Genomic DNA, 20,914 nt, shown 5'->3' on the forward strand with positions numbered 1-20,914 from the left:
AAATTAAGTCCTACAGTTGATAAAACCAGCAACCCAATAATAAAAACCTTGACGAGATAGGACCCTTCTCTTAATAATCTTGTTACATAAATTACATGTCCCACAACTAAAATTACCCATTGTGTCAGTCACAGGCCACAGTGCTGAAAGGGGGTGGGGAAGGTGTGTGGGGCAGGTGTCCGGGATGTTGGTGGTGTGTGGAGGGGGGGTGAGTGTCTAGAGTAGGCAGTAGTGGTTCAGGGAGTAGGTGTGGGAGTCCACAGTGAGCCGTTAGTGGTGCAGAGGGGGCTGTTCCTGGAGCAATACAATAATATGGAGTGAAATATAAAATACAAAAATTATTACAAAAATGTAGCCTTTAATAGTAATAATATAAGAACTAGTGTCAAGGATTGGACTTCGGCTGAAGTGGATCCCAGTAGCAGGAACAGCAGGGAGCGAAGTAGGGGTCACAAGCAGAGATCAGAGGCAGGCGGCAGATAGCGAAGTCAGGAAACAAGCAGGGGTCCGAGGCAGGCGGCAGGTAGCGAAGTCAGGAAACAAGCAGAGGTCGGCAACGAGGAGACTGGAACAGGATGATAGCAATAGTTAGCACAGTAGTAAACACAGGAACCTTGCAGGAGCTAAGTAACCAGTATAAACAGGCAAGGAGGAACAGGAAAGGGAGGTTTATATATGCAGGCTGAGAGGTGGAGCACAGGTTCAGAGGTGTCAGGTATCAGGGTCTGGAATGTTCCTAGTTTAGCAGCAGCAGTACCGGTGGACAAGTATAGGTACTGCAGGCTAGAACAAGACATTGAGAGTGGTAGCAGTCCTGGTGGCCAAGCATGGGTACAGCAGGCTAAAGAATATGACAACTAGTAGATCTTGTGTCCAGGGCCTGCTGAGGAAGTGATACCATGGCAGAGGAGCATGTGAGATCTGAGTAACACACTGAGGACTGCTGAGTTTTCTCAGAAAGCTGGGGGAGAGGGGGTTGGGGGGAAGAAGCCACCTGGTGAATCGATAATTTGTTTGGATAAGGAAGCAGTTTCCACTTACCACAGGAGAAGACGGTCAAAGTATAACACCAGGGGAACATGGTTAGATTGGGCAAAAGAGGGCAGCAAAGCCACTAGAAAGGTTAATTTATACTCCAGGGCCAAGATATTTGAGGAAGCAAGATTCGTCCGGATGTCAGCTAAACTAAAGATGGTTCTCCATAGGGAAGAAGGAATCAACACTGGAAATGATGAATAGGTAAGAATTCTTATACGTTTGGTGATGGTAGTGGGAAAAATGCTCCTGATAGTAAAGGCTCCAGGTGGGGATGAGCGTGTCTTCGTGGCTACGACCCCTCATAAATTTATCTCAAGTTGATTTGAAGCTGTGGGAGGCTATCAGTGAAGGCATATAAAGTTATTTGATAGGAGGGTTACATTCAGCAATGACTTTGAATAGGCATGTAAAGGTTTAAGGTTTTCAGGAGGCATGGGTAGGCTCAGAATTGTAGGAGATATTGAATGCCTTAACATATTTCTTCCCACATTTTGAGACAGGAAGAAAAAAAGGGTGGCTGGTGGAAGAGGTTTTGGATGCCATAGGTAGGAATTTTTGATCATTTGTTGTGAGGAGGCAGGGACATTGAAGGATGAAGTAAAGGCTACATGGGCTGATGTCACAGGGTCTAAGGATAATGGATGTTAGTTAAAAAAAAAAGTTTGGTAGGTTTAAATGTTAAAGGTTTATGATGAGTAAGGGCATAGGGTTTATTGTAGTATATTTTTGCTTATCTATGCCTCTGGGTCTACATAGCCAAAAAGGAGCGCATATGGAGATTTCAGCATTAATTTCACTGCAGGATATATCACTAGGATTTGCTTGCCAAACGGAACCTTTTCCTTCCCAAACAGCTGCTTGGGAGGGGTATCTGGGTGATATAGTTTCTACACCATACTTTCTGAATAGTCAGTAAATTGGTCACTATATATTTATGATATTCATTGTATGCATTACCTATTGACTGACAATGATTGGAAGGAGACTATATACAGTATCATATGCTAACTATGAGACTAGGCTATTTAGCCCATTGATTCAATATACAACAGGATTTATCCTTAATATTTAGTTCTCTGGGGGAGATACTTCCTATTATAGGCAGATTTTGGCTGCTAAACAGCACTGATTAATAAAATTTTATCTGTGGACGGTGATCATCCATATTTCTGCTCTCTCTACAAAGGGAGTTCACAGTACTGGTATAGTTGATACCATACCACTTTGCTTATTCTTCTGACAGTAGGACTATATTACTGTACTCTATTCATTTAATAGTGCTCTGTGTTGTCCATGATAGCCAAACGACATCACACCGCACCAATACTGCTAGTACAGATGCTGTCTCTCGCATGGACTATCCAATAGGTTTTTAATAATTACCTAGGAACTGTATATATAAATTCCCACCGCTGTATTATTATAGACCATTGTATAATTACAGTATAAATTTGTCACAATATTTTATTAGCATATCCAATAAGGGTTACTTTTTACGTCATGCAGACCACGCAGGATCACTGCTTTCCCTCAAATGTATTCAGACTCTTAGTATTTTATTACAGCTACCACCATAACTGTTTCTACTCTAGGGCATTTTGACCCATTCACAGTTGTATCTATAGCAATTACTGTGGCGTTTTAGTGGTTGCGCACGGAGTAAAGGACTTCACCCTCCATCCTCTGCGGGTAATCTTTATACTTTAGACAAAGCATGATCCACCAGGACTCACAAACAGATGGTAGCATTCACTATGCAGACAATGTCTTCCACGTGGAGTGAAGCAATGGGGATTTCTTATACTGGAAAGGGAAGCAGGTTGTCCTCCAACGAGATCAATGTCTCAGGAACACGTCCCAAAAAACAAGCCCTATGCATTTCAAACCTAGTGCTTCAATAAGGCTATATACACAGACATATTGATCTTAAACCAAACAGTTTTCTATCCAATTGTAATAAATGAAACCAAATAGTATAACATGTAAAGACCACTAAATAGCAAGAATGAGATGGAAAGGAGGAAGATCTGACAAGAAGCTAGAAGGGAGAGGAGCGGCTTGAAAAACACCAAAGAGATGGACAGGATATGAGGGTAATATTTATCTTTATGGTACATGTAACATAATTTTATAGTTATTAGAATATGTAATTTTATGTTAACTATATATTGTAACAGTTTGATTTGTTTATGTCAATACACTATTTTCATATCCATTCATAAGTGTTTGTGTTTCTATGTCACGCATCACCAAAAGGACGTGAAATACAAAAGCTGTATTCCTTACAATCCCAACATAAAAGATATTGCATGGGCAAGTGAGACAATACATACAATTTTCAACATCCCAGTTTATATACAAACACATTGAAAACTCTCACACAGAATTAACACATTTCTTAGTAGGTTTCATAGCACTTTCAAGGATCAAAAGAAACCTATAAAAAGAACATAAGAGTAGAAAAGAAGGCCCCTATTGTAGAACTCCCAATAGCGTAATGATGAATTTATTAAAAAAAAAAAAAAAAAAAAACTTTATTAGTATTATAATATAAAATAATGGTGGACTAACCAACAAAAATGTATCCTTATTTTATTACCTTGCAAATTATTACCTTCAGTTGAAGGTACTGAAACGGATTGTTTGGGATAGCCTTTTTTTGTGAAAGTATTCGAAGAATTTAGGAGATCGCTCTGAGACCACGGCCTTTAATCTCGTAACACCTGCCATTTTCCAGCTATCAAGTCCTGGGCCAAATTCTGGGTGGTCATAGAGTGGAGTCATTAGGAAATTACATGTTGTAAGAAGGTATCTAACTGCGACTGAGTCGCATAGTTTGAGAGTGGGCTATAATTTGGCTGGAGTTTGGTATATCGGGCCTGTTCCTCACAGGGGACCATAAAAGATTACTCAGCTCGGCAGGGGCAACCAGGTCGGATGCCAAAGCTACCCAGCATCTGTGGGCTGGGTTATAGCTGGCTAGTCTGTGCCACTTTGTAGTAGGACAGGAGGCATGGAAGACCCAAGCCTCCTGCCTTGTTTGGTATATTTAAAATTTTCTTACTAATCCTCGAGGGGAGCGGGGGGGATTGGAAGGGGGGGGGACCCAAGCAGTGAGTGCCCGTTGGGGGGTGCGATAATCGCACAGCAGAGAGGTAACCAACAGCACCTGCCTTTGTGGGGGTGCAAACACACAGCCTCTGTTCTCCACAGACATTATCCCTATGCATGCTTATTTGGAGGGGACCCAGGCATGTTATAAATGTCCAAGACCATTTTTCTCGCCGTCAGCCTCATTTTTGCTGGGCTTACAGAAAGCCACGGAATCCTAGCACATCATTACGACTTCCAAAGAGATGAGCCAGTTGGCCAACTTGAAAACAAATCCCCAAAAATGAGAATAGAATAACCCGGCCCCACAAGACGTTCAAATGGTTGAGAAAAAGTTTTGCTGCTTTACATGCAGCAGAGGCTTCAAGAAAACAACTCTTATTAATTTCAGCCTACAGAAATACACTCACAATAAAATAACGCAAAACTTTTGATCAGTAATAATAAAAAAAAAATATTAAGACAGAATTATATTACACCATTTTAATGGTTTTATTTTAAAACAAAAATAACTTCAACATAAACCAAAGCTACTGACTTTTACAAGATGTACATATTAGATTCAACTTATACAAATCTATTTGTGCGTTAAGTTTTCAGGACTTCAACAGAAAAATCAGTGCAAGCCTAACATCAAAATAAGGTAAAAATGCCCCTAGATAAGTAACAGGACATCAACAACAAAAAACAAAAAAATGTAAATACAGGTAGTTTTTTGTAACATGAAATTCTTGACAGCAGACAAAATGCAGAACGTAGCAGAGATATAAATATACGCATTCTAAATTCTGCATTTTTCATTGCAGCACAAGTACTGCAAAAATATTTGCTCACTGGTAAGCAAGGATTAGTCTGAATTTTAACAGCGAGAAAATAAAAAGCTGTTTCCTATAAATTATATGAAAGCACATGCAACAAACTTCTGCAAATGAGCAGTTCAACCAACGTCAAAGGGTAATTATTTTTAAAAACATCTCATAGTGGCACAGCGCATATGTAAAAATGTAGTTAATCTGGACGGTCGTGTAAAGCAGGAAAAAAAAATTAAGGCAAAGCATAACATTGGACAACGTTGCTTATCCTCAAACTCCAGCATTGTTTGGGTCGTTTAGCATGATAGCAAACATATGCGTCAAGTTCTCCAATATGCTTCGGAAATCCAAGCTGAAATTTCAAAGTAAATTTTCATATTCCATATTAAATTTCAACAGGTATCTAAAATATATAAAAATAAACTGCTCTTAAAAAGAGAGGGTATAAACATAATTCTCCCACCCACCGATTTTGTTTTGGCTTAAGGCAGCAGTCCCACCTAGGACTAAGCTGAACTAATCATGTTCAACATGTCAGGGCAATCATTTTGATAAAAATTGCAAAAAAATCATTGTTATATTGCAATGTTATAAATCTAGCACAGCCTTGAGCTAGGTCTGGACCGAAAAGTTGGATTAATAAATACTAACCACGTCACCACTATTTGAGTGCTAGTCTTTTTGCTACATTTCTATGTGATTTCACCATTGAGTTTCAGCACCCATCTGTCATTTTTGAGTGTACATATACTTCTATATATTATAAAATAGCACAGAAAAGTTAGCCATTTACATACATCGTTATTTCCTAGTAATGTTATGTCTGGCATGTAAAATAGAGCAATTGGAATTCCGCAGCATGAGAAGAAACATTGAGGGTTCTTAATAGGTTGAAAACCATGGATTTAGGCAAATTACACCTTTAAATTTTTTTTAAATCGGACCAGTAGAAACATCAGTTTTTAAAGTTCAAAATGACAAAATACTTTTTATCTTTCCACCATTTAGTGTTTGTGGAAAACTCTCCAATGTCACTATTTATTTATAGTCTTCCCACTGAGAAGTAAGGATGACATAGTAATTCAAACAGCAAAGATTTGAAGGCAAGGGCCGTGAATTACTTATTCATATTTCCCAGGATAAAGTGAAAATTAGTATGAATAGATATTTAATAATATACTGTGCGTCTTCCAAGTGCAACTGCTCCTTTTTAGGATGCAATGACAGAAAAAGAGACAAGCCCGACCTTGTTTCAGATAAAGTGCAATAAATATATTTGGGCCAAACGCCCCAGTACTCACTTACATATATAGGCAGGGTTGCGCAAACATTTCCTCATACGCACCCTTGCCTGCTCTCCTCCACGGCTCACACCCCCCCACCTCCCCCCTGCTCGGCCTTGGCGTCAAATTATGTCACTTGCCATGGTACCGTGACGTCACGTGACTCGTGGTGTCATTTGACGACGGGTTACCATGACGACACGTCGCTGGAAGGTGTATTATAAAGGCCTCGCGCTGTCCCCCGGTATTTAATTTAAATGCTTTGGGGAGAGCACAGGACCTCTATAACTACTGCGCCCTCCCCCCTCCCCCCCAGACAATCATGCGCCTCCCCTGGGGGGTCGCCCCCCAGTTTGCGCATCCCTGGTGTAAGGTGCCTCTGGAGCGCTGCAGCTACCGGCAACAGCAGGGCCCCTGGTGTTGTGTGCTTCCACACAACTGGGTTCCTCACGTCGTCGTCTGACGTCAGAGCCTATGGGCGCTAGGTGGCGCTGTTTCTTCATACCAGAGGAGATACAAGGCGATTTAGAGTTCCCTTTGGTAAATTGCCATCAGTGATGCTTCTGACGTCAGACGCCGCCGTGCGGAAGCACACGGGGACAGCGAGAGCCCTGCTTGTACCGGTAGCTGCAGCGTCCTAGAGGCACCTTTCACCACGGGACACCCCTACACACTGATATCACGGCGGTGACCACAAGAACTCCTCCTATCCTATGTACCCTCTGATGTTGATGCTGCACTTCCATTACATTATATGTAAGTGAGTACTGGGGCTTGTGGCACAAATATATTTAGTGCTCTTTATCTGAAACAAGGTCGTTCGTGTCACTTTTTCTGTCATTGCATGTTGTTGGAGGTTCCCTGGCAGGACCTTGACGAGCCGAGGAACCCGGCCTTAAGAAGACTAAGCACTGTGACATATTTTCCAAAGTATCTTGATATACTATGTATACAATTTTTTCTAGTAGGACTTTAAGTAGAGCACATGAATCTTTATGTTTGCTCCTATTAGGAGCCTTTGGCACAATAGATAATCAAGCCGGAGCCCTGCATGGCATATGTACTTCGGCAAACTCCTGGGGGAAAACCATTAATGTCTAGCAGAATAGAATTATTGATATAAACAGATTTTGGTTTGAATCTCTGTGCCCTTGTATTCACAAACACCAAGCTGCAGAATGAAATGAGAGATTAGCATAATTCCTAAAGATGGGCATCTTTGAAAAGACCAGAAAACAAAATGTTTGCTTCCTGCCAGTGCCCACAATACAAGAACCTGAGACAACAGGGAATAGAGTTTAAGTTTACAAAATGCACTAACCCTTTATTAGGTCAATCAAGTAAGCTACATTTCATGAACACCTAGGATCGTACAAAAGTGCTTTACAATGCAACAATTGGGTTGAATATTTTCTTCAGTGTGCTGAAAGCAGACCAAATCCGGATGTTTCAAATGCTGAAGCTTTCTCCACAGCCGCAAGTTCCTTTGATGTTTGGATTATTGAAAACAAACTCGCTTGATAGTTTATCCTGTACATAGTCCATTTCCGTTCCTAAAAGAGTCAGCTGTGCTTTCTTCTCTATGAACACTCTCACTCCTACCAAGACACAATTTGGACACAATAATTAAAAGCCTAAGTCCCCCAAAGACTGTTATAGAAAAAAAAAAGATAGAATAAAACAACGTAATATTGAGCAGCAAAAAATTACTGAAGCCTATAGGAGGCTGTAAAATATTATTCTTTATAAAAAAAATCATCTCCAAATTTCAATTTATCCAAAAGACAGCTAAACAATTGCTTAAAAATTTTTTATTTTTGTTTTCACGGCGCTGCAGAAGCATTCACCTATATAATTTATTTGACAACGGAAATTAATGTATTGTGACTACACAACAAATGAAATGTGTGTGTGTGTGTGTGTATAGATATATGCAAATATAACTGTATGCTCATCTGCAAGTCTTAGGCAGGTCTGCAACCCCGCCTTTCCCCATCATCACCCAGCATACAGCACTTCCACTGCAGCAAGGGATTCTGGGAAATGACATGCAAATGAGCACACAGTGTCACTTTTTGCCTTAATAACCATTTTTAACATGGTTCCCTATAGGCTTAAGCTTGCTGCATGGTCACAGCTTTGAGCACAGCCAGGGTTAAGGTGCATACCCAGAAAACCACCCACATACAGCCGTTTCGACCTTGATGGGTCTCATCAATGTGGGGTTGATTTTACTGGGAATGCAAGAGAGGCTATGGGATAGGCTAAACCATAATACTGAGTTAAGTTATGGTGAGTAAAAAAAGTGACAAAAACCCTCCACAGGAAAGCAAATATGCAAATATAACTGTATGCTCATCTGCATGTCTTAGGCAGGTCTGCAACCCCGCCTTTCCCCATCATCACCCAGCATACAGCACTTCCACTGCAGCAAGGGATTCTGGGAAATGACATGCAAATGAGCACACAGTGTCACTTTTTGCCTTAATAACCATTTTTAACATGGTTCCCTATAGGCTTAAGCTTGCTGCATGGTCACAGCTTTGAGCACAGCCAGGGTTAAGGTGCATACCCAGAAAACCCACCCACAGACAGCCGTTTCGACCTTGATGGGTCTCATCAGTGTGGGTTTGATTTATATCTATATATATACACACAGTGTTCGACAAACCTATACATTTGCACGCCCCGGGCGAGTGGATTTAACATCGTGGCAAGCTCCTATTGGCCCAAGCAGCACACGTGTGGGTACTAGGTGGCGAGTAGATTTTTTTGTTCGGCGAGTAGATTATTTGGTGATTTGTCGACCACTGTATATACATACATCACTCTGCCTAGCCATATAACTCCCCTCACTAGGGTTTATTCATATCAGCCACTATCCGCTTCCTAGCCTTGTACATCATGCGGAGATTGTTGTTGTCCATCATGAGGGGGGGGGGGGGGGTTGCCCTATGAGATGGCGTGTAAAAGAGAAAGTGAGGTATAGAATGAGAGGTTCATTACATTGAAACTACATCTTGATCACATGCCTACAAAGCTGGAAACTAACTAATTTATGATTAAAAACAAAAATATTACTTATGAACTTGTAAGTGTGATGCATAATTGTTAACTTAATGCATATTTTATTTAAAACCTTAAATACAACCAACAAATCTTCATGAATTGCAATGTGGACTATTGGCCATTCACTGCGAATATTAAAATCAAGTTTATTAAAAGCACAATGATAATCATAGTCCTTGATCAGACTATAATCTGTAGCAATTGTATACTATGCTTTCATTTATGTCAGAGTGCTTTTAGAAGCCTGAGTCCATCAAAATAGATTTATAACTGGCTCTTATTTTAACTGGAATGGAGGATGAGAGGATAAGAGAACTGCCATAATTTCAGGCAACAACAAAAAAAGTGTGACTATTAAAGTTCAACAGTAGCTTTACTGCCTGCAGAAAATAAAACCTATTGAGCAGAGTTTAACCATGAGACAGTCCATGCTTTAACTTCTAAAGATATGCGGTCAGCTATAAATGACTTCATTTTATATCGACAATAACTCACCATCTTGAACGACTTCTTCATCCGATGGTCCTTTGGACTTTGTATATTCTAAAGCGTATGACAAGCCATTGCAGCCTCTCGTCCGAACTGCTACTTTTAAACCAATCTATTAGAAAAATATTTTAATTAAAGCACGACAAGCAAATCTATGTAAAACAACTTTTAAGAATATTTATTTTAAAGCATAGGTCACAACAAAAAATTTTTTGCTAGAGGATTGGCTAGGACAGCGATTTCCAACAACCTTTTTTTACATTGTGCACCCCCCGGGCATGAAAATATTTGTTCTGCAAACCATTAATTAATAAAGCTTATTGCGTACTCAAGGCTATTGTTAACAAAACTGTTTGACTGATTCCAGACAGTATACTATGCTGCGCTTGTGGGACAAACACATGCTTAATAAGGCCCCAAACTGCACCTCAGTGTGGGCAGAGAGCATGGCTGTTCATTACTGCGGGAGCTTCCAAAACCCAGAATGCCTAGCCACTTTGAATTCAAAGCATTGTGGGGAGCACCTTTAGCAGCTCCAGATGTAAGTCACAGCTATACAACCCAGGCTAAGATGCCGTTTGGGGCCTTACTAAGTGCGCAGTCCCTACACGGGCTCAGGAACCTACTGTCTGGCATCCGCCATTACATATTTTTTGGGTGAAGCCCTTTGAGATAGCTCACGAACCCCTAGGGATTCCCAAACCTTTTGGGAATCACTGGGTCAGAAGGTAAGTGGAGAAGACAATGAAGTAAAATGCATCAAACACAGGGAATTAGGGGAATGTTATGGTATTTAAACAAGACAAGAATGAGTCACAGGTCTCCAATTGCATATTTCTGTCCCCTTGTGTTTATCATTGTATCACGGATAAATATTTTTCATTGTACACGGATCATTTTCTGGATACAGCTGATGGGAATAGGGTCAAAAACCTTATCTTGACGTGTGATTTAACAATTAGTCATAATAGGAAAACAGATGGGGTTTTGCGATCCATTCTTCAGAATGTCAAAAGTTTTGTCGCGATGAAAGGAAATATAAACAAAACTAGGAGTAGGTTGTTGCTTTGGTGCCTAAATAGCATTTAGGAAAACCCAGAGATTTCACCATAGTCCATTTTTTTTTTTAGCATGTTCTTGTATAGTTTTACATAGCACTTTACAGAGACATTTTGCAGTCACAGGTCCCTGCCCCGTGCAGCTTACAATCTATGTTTTGGTGCACAGGGAGATAAAGTGACTTGCCCAAGGTCACAAGGAGCCGACAACGGGAATTGAACCGGGTTCCCGTTTCAAACCCAGTGCCAGTCAGTGTCTTCACTCACTGAGCCACTCTTTGTTATTGAAGTTATTGCTAATGCCTACAACAACCATCAACACAGCCAAACAAATTAACAGGAATACACCACAGCAAAAGCAACACATTTTCTTTTCTATATTATTTTTATTGAAAGGTTCCAGTCATTACATACTATATGGCAGTCATTGTTAATGAAAAGAAAAGTATGTTCTGTTTGATCAACAGTAATAACCAGTAGCAAACATTAAGTGACAGCCAACAATACCTTGGAGATAAGATGATGTCCATTAGGCAATCTCAATTTTATTTAATATCCTTCCCAGGCTTTCACTATTCAAAATAAATCCTGTTCAGCCTCTATCTGAGCACCATTATTCACTTAAATGTTGGTTTAAAAAAAATAAAAAAAATAAAAACTATGACAGCATTTCCTCCCTCCCATCAGATATCTTATGGAAAACCAGTCTGTATATTTAAGTCTATTAAGAAGTTGTTTTACGTCATCTGGTAAGTGTATTAATAACGTGAATCCATAAACTAAAAAAAACATCTGCGTCCCTGTCTATTTTTCATTATTTTCTATCCAGTTCATTTTGACTATAATTTTTCTTTTACTATGTCCAAGTTAGGTGATATTCTATGAATCAGACACTGCAATATGGCTTTAAAAAAAATAAATTTAAGTAGCAAATCGAGGTTATAACTTTCTTTTGTAAAAGTCAAATATGTTTTTTTTTTTATTATTACATGCTTTGATTTTAAGGTCACATCATCTACCAGCTTTTATATTAAAATAATTGTTTGCTAGGGGAAATGAAAATGTTTTTTTTTTTCCTATTATTTTCTCTCACCATAATCTAAGACAACTCAATTATCAACATTTTAGGTAAGTATAGACTAAAAAGGAAAATAAATAAGGTACTCAATTTTTGGTCAAAGTAAATAATAAAAGATGAAGCTGACCTCTTAAAGTTGACAATAGCTTGTCAAAATGATGTGGTTCAATAAATAAAGTGTGATAGACACTATTCATGATTTGCACCCATCTATGTGGTGGATCCAGTCAAATTTGGCTTAAAAAGACCAACCTAAAATATTTTTCATACTTACATGGCCAGGTTCATCTTGAAGTAACTGCTTTATCTTGTTTACAGCAGAAGGTGTCTGCAGAGAGTTGCAATTAATTACAAGCATGAATTACAGTTTACAAAACACTGTCAACATTGTAGCATAAAATACGTATAAAAAAAATAACATTTAAAAGGATGGAAAAATCCTGAGTGCCTGGTTGCCTAAAATTTCGCCCCTGTTGCCTGTGCTATGCACATTGATGACTGACCTGTCAATCACTGCTGCAACCTGCAACAGTGTTCACCTGTGACATCAAAGCCGGATCTGGTGCACCGGGAATGGCAGCGGCGGTGATTGAGAGGTAAAAAGCACTGCCACTCAGTGAAGAGAGCAGGAGGCAGAAGCCACACAACGGCTGAGGGTAGAGCTAGTTGAAGCTCTGCTGTACTCTGCACTAAATGAACATTTTCGTAGGGGGAGGAATGTGTGGCAGTGTCAGAGGCAGAGCCTCTGACAGAAGTAGCTGAAATATCCTCGCCACTATCAAGAAGCCAGACAGAATTTTTAGGAATCAGCATTTTAAGTATTTTATATTTTTGCCCACCCCTGCACCATCATATGTAGTTAAGACAGTGATGGACACACACACACAAATAAAAAAAAATAAAAAACTTGGGAGCCAGCGTTTGCTGCCCTGCGTCACAGTAGATGTGTCTGTGATATGCAGCCACACACACAATGACACTCTTCCCTCCCCCTGCCACAAGTATCCTGGATTTTGTCAACCCCGCGTTAAGATTAAATAAATATAATTATGTTCCTCACAAGAGCAACAAGGAAAGTAGATTGATACATATGCAAAAAATTACAAGAAGAAAAAAAGTGGAGGTACGTATGGCACTGGTACAGTATGTTTACCACATCACTGCATTATATATTCCCTGAATCATTACAAAGTACTGCCTCTTCTGATCTGGTCAGCATGACTACTATTTACATCTTTTTAGAGATCAGCATATTGTATTAATATTTAACTGTCTGCACAGGGGAACTGTACCACTGCTACAGAACCTTCAGGTCGCACAAAAAACACCCTCACTCCAGTGGGCAATAGGAAGCAATATCAAGCGTCAATGACATTGTAGCTTCCTAGTGCTTAGCCACGTGGCCATCTTAAAACCTTTCTTGACAACTGGGGGATTCCTGGAGCTCAGTCAATTATTGTGCAATTGCGGATTTAGGACAATGTGACGGTAGGGGTAGCTGGCATCACAAAATTGGGATGAAGCTCAGCTAACTACCCCTAAATCCATGTAACTTGGCCACCTATGCAAGGCTTATTTCGGCCAAATGTACTTTAATATCTGGGGAAAAACAGGGAATGTGTAAATGTAACTCATGTCTGTAAGAATGTATTTCAAAGCCTGTATTCTTTATTCCCTGTTATAATCCTTCCCCCGTTTAGAAAGCCTCCATTGTCTTATGATGTGATTTTTGTTTGTGGTCTGTATGTAAATCACTGTAATGTGCTTTGGGTGTCAGCCCTGCAAGAAAGTAAATGAGATATTCCACTGTTACTGTCATTTCTATGGAGAAAGACTAAGCAATCCACTTAGTTGAAGCTTTCTATAGAAATGATGGGCTTAAAACCAGGGTTGGGACAGCTAGGTGTCAGGACGCCTGGGGAGAGGTGAAAGGCTACTGATCAGATCTGGGAGTAAGAGCATTGTACTGTCAAAACTCTGAGGCTCCTACCCAGTGGGAGGCCTTGAGTGCCTTAGCACGCCCCTCCTCTAGCTTTTGTGGCACCAACTTAATCCATGCTCCGATTGGCCAGCAGCCCCTGTCCCATGTAAAGGATAGCCACAGAGGGCTATATAAGGGTTGATGCTGATCAGAGCATTACAGACTATATGGGGGAGAGACCATCTGAGAGACAATCTGGCAAGGAGTTTGGATCTTGACTGTGACCAGCTGGAGATACAAGTCAGAGTGGCTGCTGTGTGATCAGCACTCTGATATCCTGGACGAAAAGCAGAAAAGGCAAGCCTTTTTGAAGCAGGCCCCTGCACCTAGCGAGGCTAGAGTCGATTCCCCAGGTCCCCAGTTGGTATTGTATCTTGTTTTGTGCATCTCTTTGTTTGTCTGCTGGCGTGCAAGAATAAATCTAAATTTATTCAACAACTAGCCGATATACCCGGCGTTGCCCGGGATGTAAATCCGTAATAGGTATTATGTATAAATAGAGGAACAATAGGTTGACTATTTGGTGGAAAGGTTGCATAATAATGTTCAAAAGAAACATGGAAGAAAATGTAATACGATGTTGTTTAAAAATGGTTTATTGTAAAGACACCACAGTACAATGTATATTTTGGTGACATAAGTGATGTAAAAATGTGAGGTGTGTGTCCCGCTAGGGTGTGAGGCGGCGGGTGGGTGTTCAGTACGGGTGGCGGGTGGGTAGTGAGTGCTGGCTGTGGGTGGGGGTCCCGGTAGTGTGTGAGCGGGTGTGAGGTGGCGTGAAAGGCAGAGGCGGAAGGGCGGACGTGTGGTTGAAAGGCAGAGTCGGAAGGGCAGGCGGTGGGTGAAAGGCAGAGGCGGAAAGGCGGGTGAAAGGCAGAGGCGGAAGGGCGGGCGGGTGAAAGGCAGAGGCGGAAGGGCGGGTGAAAGGCAGAGGCGGAAGGGCGGGCGGGTGAAAAGCAGAGGCGGAAGGGCGAGCGGGTGAAAGGCAGAGGCGGAAATTGAAAGGCAGAGGCGGAAGGGCGGACGGGTGGGTGAAAGGCAGAGGCGGAAGGGCGGGCGGGTGGGTGAAAGGCAGAGGCGGAAGGGCGGGCGGGTGAAAGGCAGAGGCGGAAGGGCGGGTGAAAGGCAGAGGCGGAAGGGCGGGCGGGTGAAAAGCAGAGGCGGAAGGGCAGGCGGGTGAAAGGCAGAGGCGGAAGGGCGGGCGGGTGAAAGGCAGAGGCGGAAGGGCGGGCGGGTGAAAGGCAGAGGCGGAAGGGCGGGCGGGTGAAAGGCAGAGGCGGAAGGGCGGGCGGGTGAAAGGCAGAGGCGGCAGAGGCGGAAGGGCGGGCGGGTGGGTGAAAGGCAGAGGCAGAAGGGCGGGCGGGTGGGTGAAAGGCAGAGGCAGAAGGGCGGGCGGGTGGGTGAAAGGCAGAGGCGGAAGGGCGGGCGGGTGAAAGGCAGAGGCGGAAGGGCGGGCGGGTGAAAGGCAGAGGCGGAAGGGCGGGCGGGTGGGTGAAAGGCAGAGGCAGAAGGGCGGGCGGGTGGGTGAAAGGCAGAGGCAGAAGGGCGGGCGGGTGGGTGAAAGGCAGAGGCAGAAGGGCGGGCGGGTGGGTGAAAGGCAGAGGCAGAAGGGCGGGCGGGTGGGTGAAAGGCAGAGGCGGAAGGGCGGGCGGGTGGGTGAAAGGCAGAGGCGGAAGGGCGGGCGGGTGAAAGGCAGAGGCGGAAGGGCGGGCGGGTGGGTGAAAGGCAGAGGCGGAAGGGCGGGCGGGTGGGTGAAAGGCAGAGGCGGAAGGGCGGGCGGGTGGGTGAAAGGCAGAGGCGGAAGGGCGGGCGGGTGGGTGAAAGGCAGAGGCGGAAGGGCGGGCGGGTGGGTGAAAGGCAGAGGCGGAAGGGCGGGCGGGTGGGTGAAAGGCAGAGGCGGAAGGGCGGGCGGGTGGGTGAAAGGCAGAGGCGCGGGCGGGTGGGTGAAAGGCAGAGGCGGAAGGGCGGGCGGGTGGGTAAAAGGCAGAGGCGGAAGGGCGGGCGGGTAAAAGGCAGAGGCGGAAGAGCGGGCAGGTAAAAGGCAGAGGCGGAAGGGCGGGCGGGTAAAAGGCAGAGGCGGAAGGGCGGGCGGGTAAAAGGCAGAGGCGGAAGGGCGGGGTGAAAGGCAGAGGCGGAAGGGCGGGCGGGTGGGTGAAAGGCAGAGGCGGAAGGGCGGGCGGGTGGGTGAAAGGCAGAGGCGGAAGGGCGGGCGGGTGGGTGAAAGGCAGAGGTGGAAGGGCGGGCGGGTGGTTGAAAGGCAGAGGCGGAAGGGCGGGCGGGTGGTTGAAAGGCAGAGGCGGAAGGGCGGGTGAAAGGCAGAGGCGGAAGGGCGGGCGGGTGAAAGGCAGAGGCGGAAGGGCGGGCGGGTGGGTGAAAGGCAGAGGCGGAAGGGCGGGTGAAAGGCAGAGGCGGAAGGGCGGGCGGGTGAAAGGCAGAGGCGGAAGGGCGGGCGGGTGAAAGGCAGAGGCGGAAGGGCGGGCGGGTGAAAGGCAGAGGCGGAAGGGCGGGCGGGTGAAAGGCAGAGGCGGGAGGGCGGGCGGCAGGTGGGTGAGGGGCGGGAGGGCGGGCAGAAAGCAGGGGCGGGGGGGAGAAGGCAGGGGCGGGGAGAAGGCAGGGGGCGGGGAGAAGGCAGGGGGCGGGGGAGAAGGAGAAGGCAGGGAGAAGGCAGGGGGAGAAGGGGAGAAGGGAGAAGAAGGGGAGAAGGCAGGGGGCGGGAGGGGAAGGTGAAGGCGGGGGGAGGGGAAGGTGAAGGCAGGGGCGGGGGGAAGGGAAGGCAAAGGCAGGGAAAGGGAAGGCAAAGGCAGGGGAAGGCGGGGGGGGGGAGAAGGCAGGGGAAGGCGGGGGGGGGAGAAGGCAGGGGAAGGCAGGGGGGGGAGAAGGCAGGGGGCGTGGGGAAGGCAAAGGCAGGGGCGGGGGGGAAGGCGAAGGCAGGGGCGGGGGGGAAGGCGAAGACAGGGGCGGGGGGGAAGGCGAAGACAGGGGCGGGGGGGAAGGCGAAGACAGGGGCGGGGGGGAAGGCGAAGACAGGGGCGGGGGGGAAGGCGAAGACAGGGGCGGGGGGGAAGGCGAAGACAGGGGCGGGGGGGAAGGCGAAGGCAGGGGCGGGGGGGAAGGCGATGGCAGGGGCGGGGGGAAGGCGAAGGCAGGGGCGGGGGGAAGGCGAAGGCAGGGGCGGGGGGGAAGGCGAAGGCAGGGGCGGGGGGAAGGCGAAGGCAGGGGCGGGGGGGGAAGGCGAAGGCAGGGGCGGGGGGGAAGGCGAAGGCAGGGGCGGGGGGGAAGGCGAAGGCAGGGGCGGGGGGGAAGGCGAAGGCAGGGGCGGGGAGGAAGGCGAAGGCAGGGGCGGGGGGGGGAAGGCAGGGGCGGGGGGGAAGGCAAAGGCAGGGGCGGAGGGGAAGGGAAAGGCAAAGGCAGGGGGGAAGGGAAAGGCAAAGGCAGGGGGGAGGGAAAGGCGAAGGCAGGGGCAGGGGGAGGGAAAGGCGAAGGCAGGGGTGGGGGGAGGGAAAGGCGAAGGCAGGGGCGGGGGGGAGGGAAAGGCGAAGGCAGGGGCGGGGGGGAGGGAAAGGCGAAGGCAGGGGCGGGGGGGAGGGAAAGGCGAAGGCAGGGGCGGGGGGAGGGAAAGGCGAAGGCAGGGGCGGGGGGGAGGGAAAGGCGAAGGCAGGGGCGGGGGGGAGGGAAAGGCGAAGGCAGGGGCGGGGGGGAGGGAAAGGCGAAGGCAGGGGCGGGGGGGAGGGAAAGGCGAAGGCAGGGGCGGGGGGGAGGGAAAGGCGAAGGCAGGGGCGGGGGGAGGGAAAGGCAGGGGCGGGGGGAGGGAAAGGCAAATGCAGGGGCGGGGGGAGGGAAAGGCGAAGGCAGGGGCAGGCGAAGGCAGCGAAAGCAGGGGGGAAGGGAAAGGCAAAGGCAGGGGGGAGGGAAAGGCGAAGGCAGGGGGAGGGAAAGGCGAAGGCAGGGGCAGGGGGAGGGAAAGGCGAAGGCAGGGGCGGGGGGGAGGGAAAGGCAAAGGCAGGGGCGGGGGGGAGGGAAAGGCGAAGGCAGGGGCGGGGGGGAGGGAAAGGCGAAGGCAGGGGCGGGGGGGAGGGAAAGGCGAAGGCAGGGGCGGGGGGGAGGGAAAGGCGAAGGCAGGGGCGGGGGGAGGGAAAGGCGAAGGCAGGGGCGGGGGGGAGGGAAAGACGAAGGCAGGGGCGGGGGGGAGGGAAAGGCGAAGGCAGGGGCGGGGGGGAGGGAAAGGCGAAGGCAGGGGCGGGGGGGAGGGAAAGGCGTAGGCAGGGGCGGGGGGGAGGGAAAGGCGAAGGCAGGGGCGGGGGGGAGGGAAAGGCGAAGGCAGGGGCGGGGGGGAGGGAAAGGCGAAGGCAGGGGCGGGGGGAGGGAAAGGCGAAGGCAGGGGCGGGGGGAGGGAAAGGCGAAGGCAGGGGCCGGGGGAGGGAAAGGCAAATGCAGGGGCGGGGGGAGGGAAAGGCGAAGGCAGGGGCAGGGAAAGGCGAAGGCAGGGGGAGGGAAAGGCGAAGGCAGGGGCGGGGGGAGGGAAAGGCAAAGGCAGAAGGGCGGGGGGAGGGAAAGGCGAAGGCAGGGGCGAGGGGAGGGAAAGGCAAAGGCAGGGACGGGGGGAGGGAAAGGCAAAGGCAGAAGGGCGGGCGAAAGGCAGAGGCGGAAGAGCGGGCGGGCAGGTTAAAGGCAGAGGCGGAAGGGCGGGTGAAAGGCAGAGGCGGAAGGGCGGGAGGGTTGGTGAAAGGCAGAGGCGGAAGGGCGGGCGGGTGAAAGGCAGAAGGGCGGGCGGGTGAAAGGCAGAAGGGCGGGCGGGTGAAAGGCAGAGGCGGAAGGGCGGGTGAAAGGCAGAGGCGGAAGGGCGGGTGAAAGGCAGAGGCGGAAGGGCGGGTGAAAGGCAGAGGCGGAAGGGCGGGTGTGTGGGTGAAAGGCAGAGGCGGAAGGGCGGGCGGGTGAAAGGCTGAGGCGGAAGGGCGGGCGGGTGGTTGAAAGGCAGAGGTGGAAGGGCGGGTGGTTGAAAGGCAGAGGTGGAAGGGCGGGTGAAAGGCAGAAGGGGAAGGGTGGGCGGGTGGTTGAAAGGCGGAGGGGAAAGGGCGGGTGGTTGAAAGGCGGAAGAGCGGGCGGGTGGGCGAAAGGCAGAGTCGGAATGGCGGGTGGGCGAAAGGCAGAGGCGGAAGGCAGAGGCAAGGGGGCGGGTGGCTGAAAGGCAGACGCAGAAGGGCGGGCGGCGGTAGGGTGAAAGGCAGACGCGGAAGGGCGGTAAGGTGAAAGGCAGGGGCGCGTGGGTGAAAGGCAGACGCGGAAGGGCGGTAAGGTGAAAGGCAGAGGCGGGAGGGCGGCGGGAGTGAGTGCAGCGGTGGGTGAAAGGCAGAGGCGGGAGGGCGGGCGGCAGGTGGGTGAGGGGCGGGAGGGGAGAAGGCAGGGGGGGGAAGGCAGGGGCGGGGAGAAGACAGGGGGGGAGAAGAGAGGATGGGGGAGAAGAGAGGATGGGGGAGAAGGCGGGGCGGGGAGAAGCCAGGGGGCGGGGTAGAAGGGGAGAAGGTAGGGGGCGGGAGGGGAAGGCGGGGGGAGGGGAAGGCGAAGGCAGGGGGAGGGGAAGGCGAAGGCAGGGGCGGGCGGAAGGCAAAGGCAGGGGCGGAAGGGAGGGCGGTTGAAAGGCAGAAGCGGAAGGGCGGGTGGGTGAAAGCCAGAAAAGGAAGGGCGGGCGGTTGAAAGGCGGAAGGGCGGGCGGTTGAAAGGCGGAAGGGCGGGCGGTTGAAAGGCGGAAGGGCGGGCGGGTGGGCGAAAGGCAGAGGCGGAATGGCGGGCGGGCGAAAGGCAGAGGCGGAAGGGCGGGCGAAAGGCAGAGGCGGGCGGGTGGCTGAAAGGCAGACGCGGAAGGGCGGGCAGCGGTAGGGTGAAAGGCAGAAGCGGAAGCACAGCGGGAGTGCGTGCAGCGGTGGGTGAAAGGCAGAGGCGGGAGGGCGGGCGGCAGGTGGGTGAGGGGCGGGAGGGCGGGCAGAAGGCAGGGGCGGGGGGGAGAAGGCAGGGGCGGGGAGAAGGCAGGGGGCGGGGAGAAGGCAGGGGGCGGGGGAGAAGGAGAAGGGGAGAAGGCAGGGGCAGGGAGAAGGCAGGGGGAGAAGAAGGGGAGAAGGCAGGGGGCGGGAGGGGAAGGTGAAGGCGGGAGGAGGGGAAGGTGAAGGCAGGGGCGGGGGGAAGGCAAAGGCAGGGGAAGGCGGGGGGGGGAGAAGGCAGGGGAAGGCAGGGGGGGAGAAGGCAGGGGAAGGCAGGGGGCGTGGGGAAGGCAAACGCAGGGGCGGGGGGGAAGGCGAAGACAGGGGCGGGGGGGAAGGCGAAGACAGGGGCGGGGGGGAAGGCGAAGACAGGGGCGGTGGGGAAGGCGAAGACAGGGGCGGGGGGGAAGGCGAAGACAGGGGCGGGGGGGAAGGCGAAGACAGGGGCGGGGGGGAAGGCGAAGACAGGGGCGGGGGGGAAGGCGAAGACAGGGGCGGGGGGGAAGGCGAAGACAGGGGAGGGGGGGGGAAGGCGAAGACAGGGGCGGGGGGGAAGGCGAAGGCAGGGGCGGGGGGGAAGGCGAAGGCAGGGGCGGGGGGGAAGGCGATGGCAGGGGCGGGGGGAAGGCGATGGCAGGGGCGGGGGGAAGGCGAAGGCAGGGGCGGGGGGGAAGGCGAAGGCAGGGGCGGGGGGGAAGGCGAAGGCAGGGGCGGGGGGAAGGCGAAGGCAGGGGCGGGGGGAAGGCGAAGGCAGGGGCAGGGGGAAGGCGAAGGCAGGGGCGGGGGGGGAAGGCGAAGGCAGGGGCGGGGGGGAAGGCGAAGGCAGGGGCGGGGGGAAGGCGAAGGCAGGGGCGGGGGGAAGGCGAAGGCAGGGGCGGGGGGGAAGGCGAAGGCAGGGGCGGGGGGGAAGGCGAAGGCAGGGGCAGGGGGGAAGGCGAAGGCAGGGGCGGGGAGGAAGGCGAAGGCAGGGGCGGGGGGGAAGGCAGGGGCGGGGGGGAAGGCAAAGGCAGGGGCGGAGGGGAA

General features: G+C 49.8%; 1 protein-coding gene across 2 annotated transcripts in view; it reads right to left on the reverse strand.

Annotated features, from left to right (window-relative positions):
* Positions 1-336: 336 nt before the first annotated feature.
* Positions 337-20,914, reverse strand: part of ISCA1 (iron-sulfur cluster assembly 1) — a 45,880-nt gene continuing 25,302 nt past the window's right edge. The window contains exons 2-4 of one of the 2 annotated variants that reach the window (XM_075599027.1): positions 12,213-12,266; positions 9,809-9,914; positions 337-565 (exon numbers count right to left, since the gene is read on the reverse strand). In XM_075599027.1, coding sequence (XP_075455142.1) covers positions 489-565; positions 9,809-9,914; positions 12,213-12,266 — 237 coding nt within the window. In that variant the 3' untranslated portion in view covers positions 337-488. Of the gene's footprint in view, positions 566-4,617; positions 7,843-9,808; positions 9,915-12,212; positions 12,267-20,914 lie in introns of those variants that run through there. The other variant, XM_075599023.1, reaches the window with a different exon arrangement.

The sequence above is a fragment of the Ascaphus truei genome, chromosome 1 (assembly GCF_040206685.1).
Source record: "Ascaphus truei isolate aAscTru1 chromosome 1, aAscTru1.hap1, whole genome shotgun sequence".
Taxonomy (NCBI): Eukaryota; Metazoa; Chordata; class Amphibia; order Anura; family Ascaphidae; genus Ascaphus; species Ascaphus truei.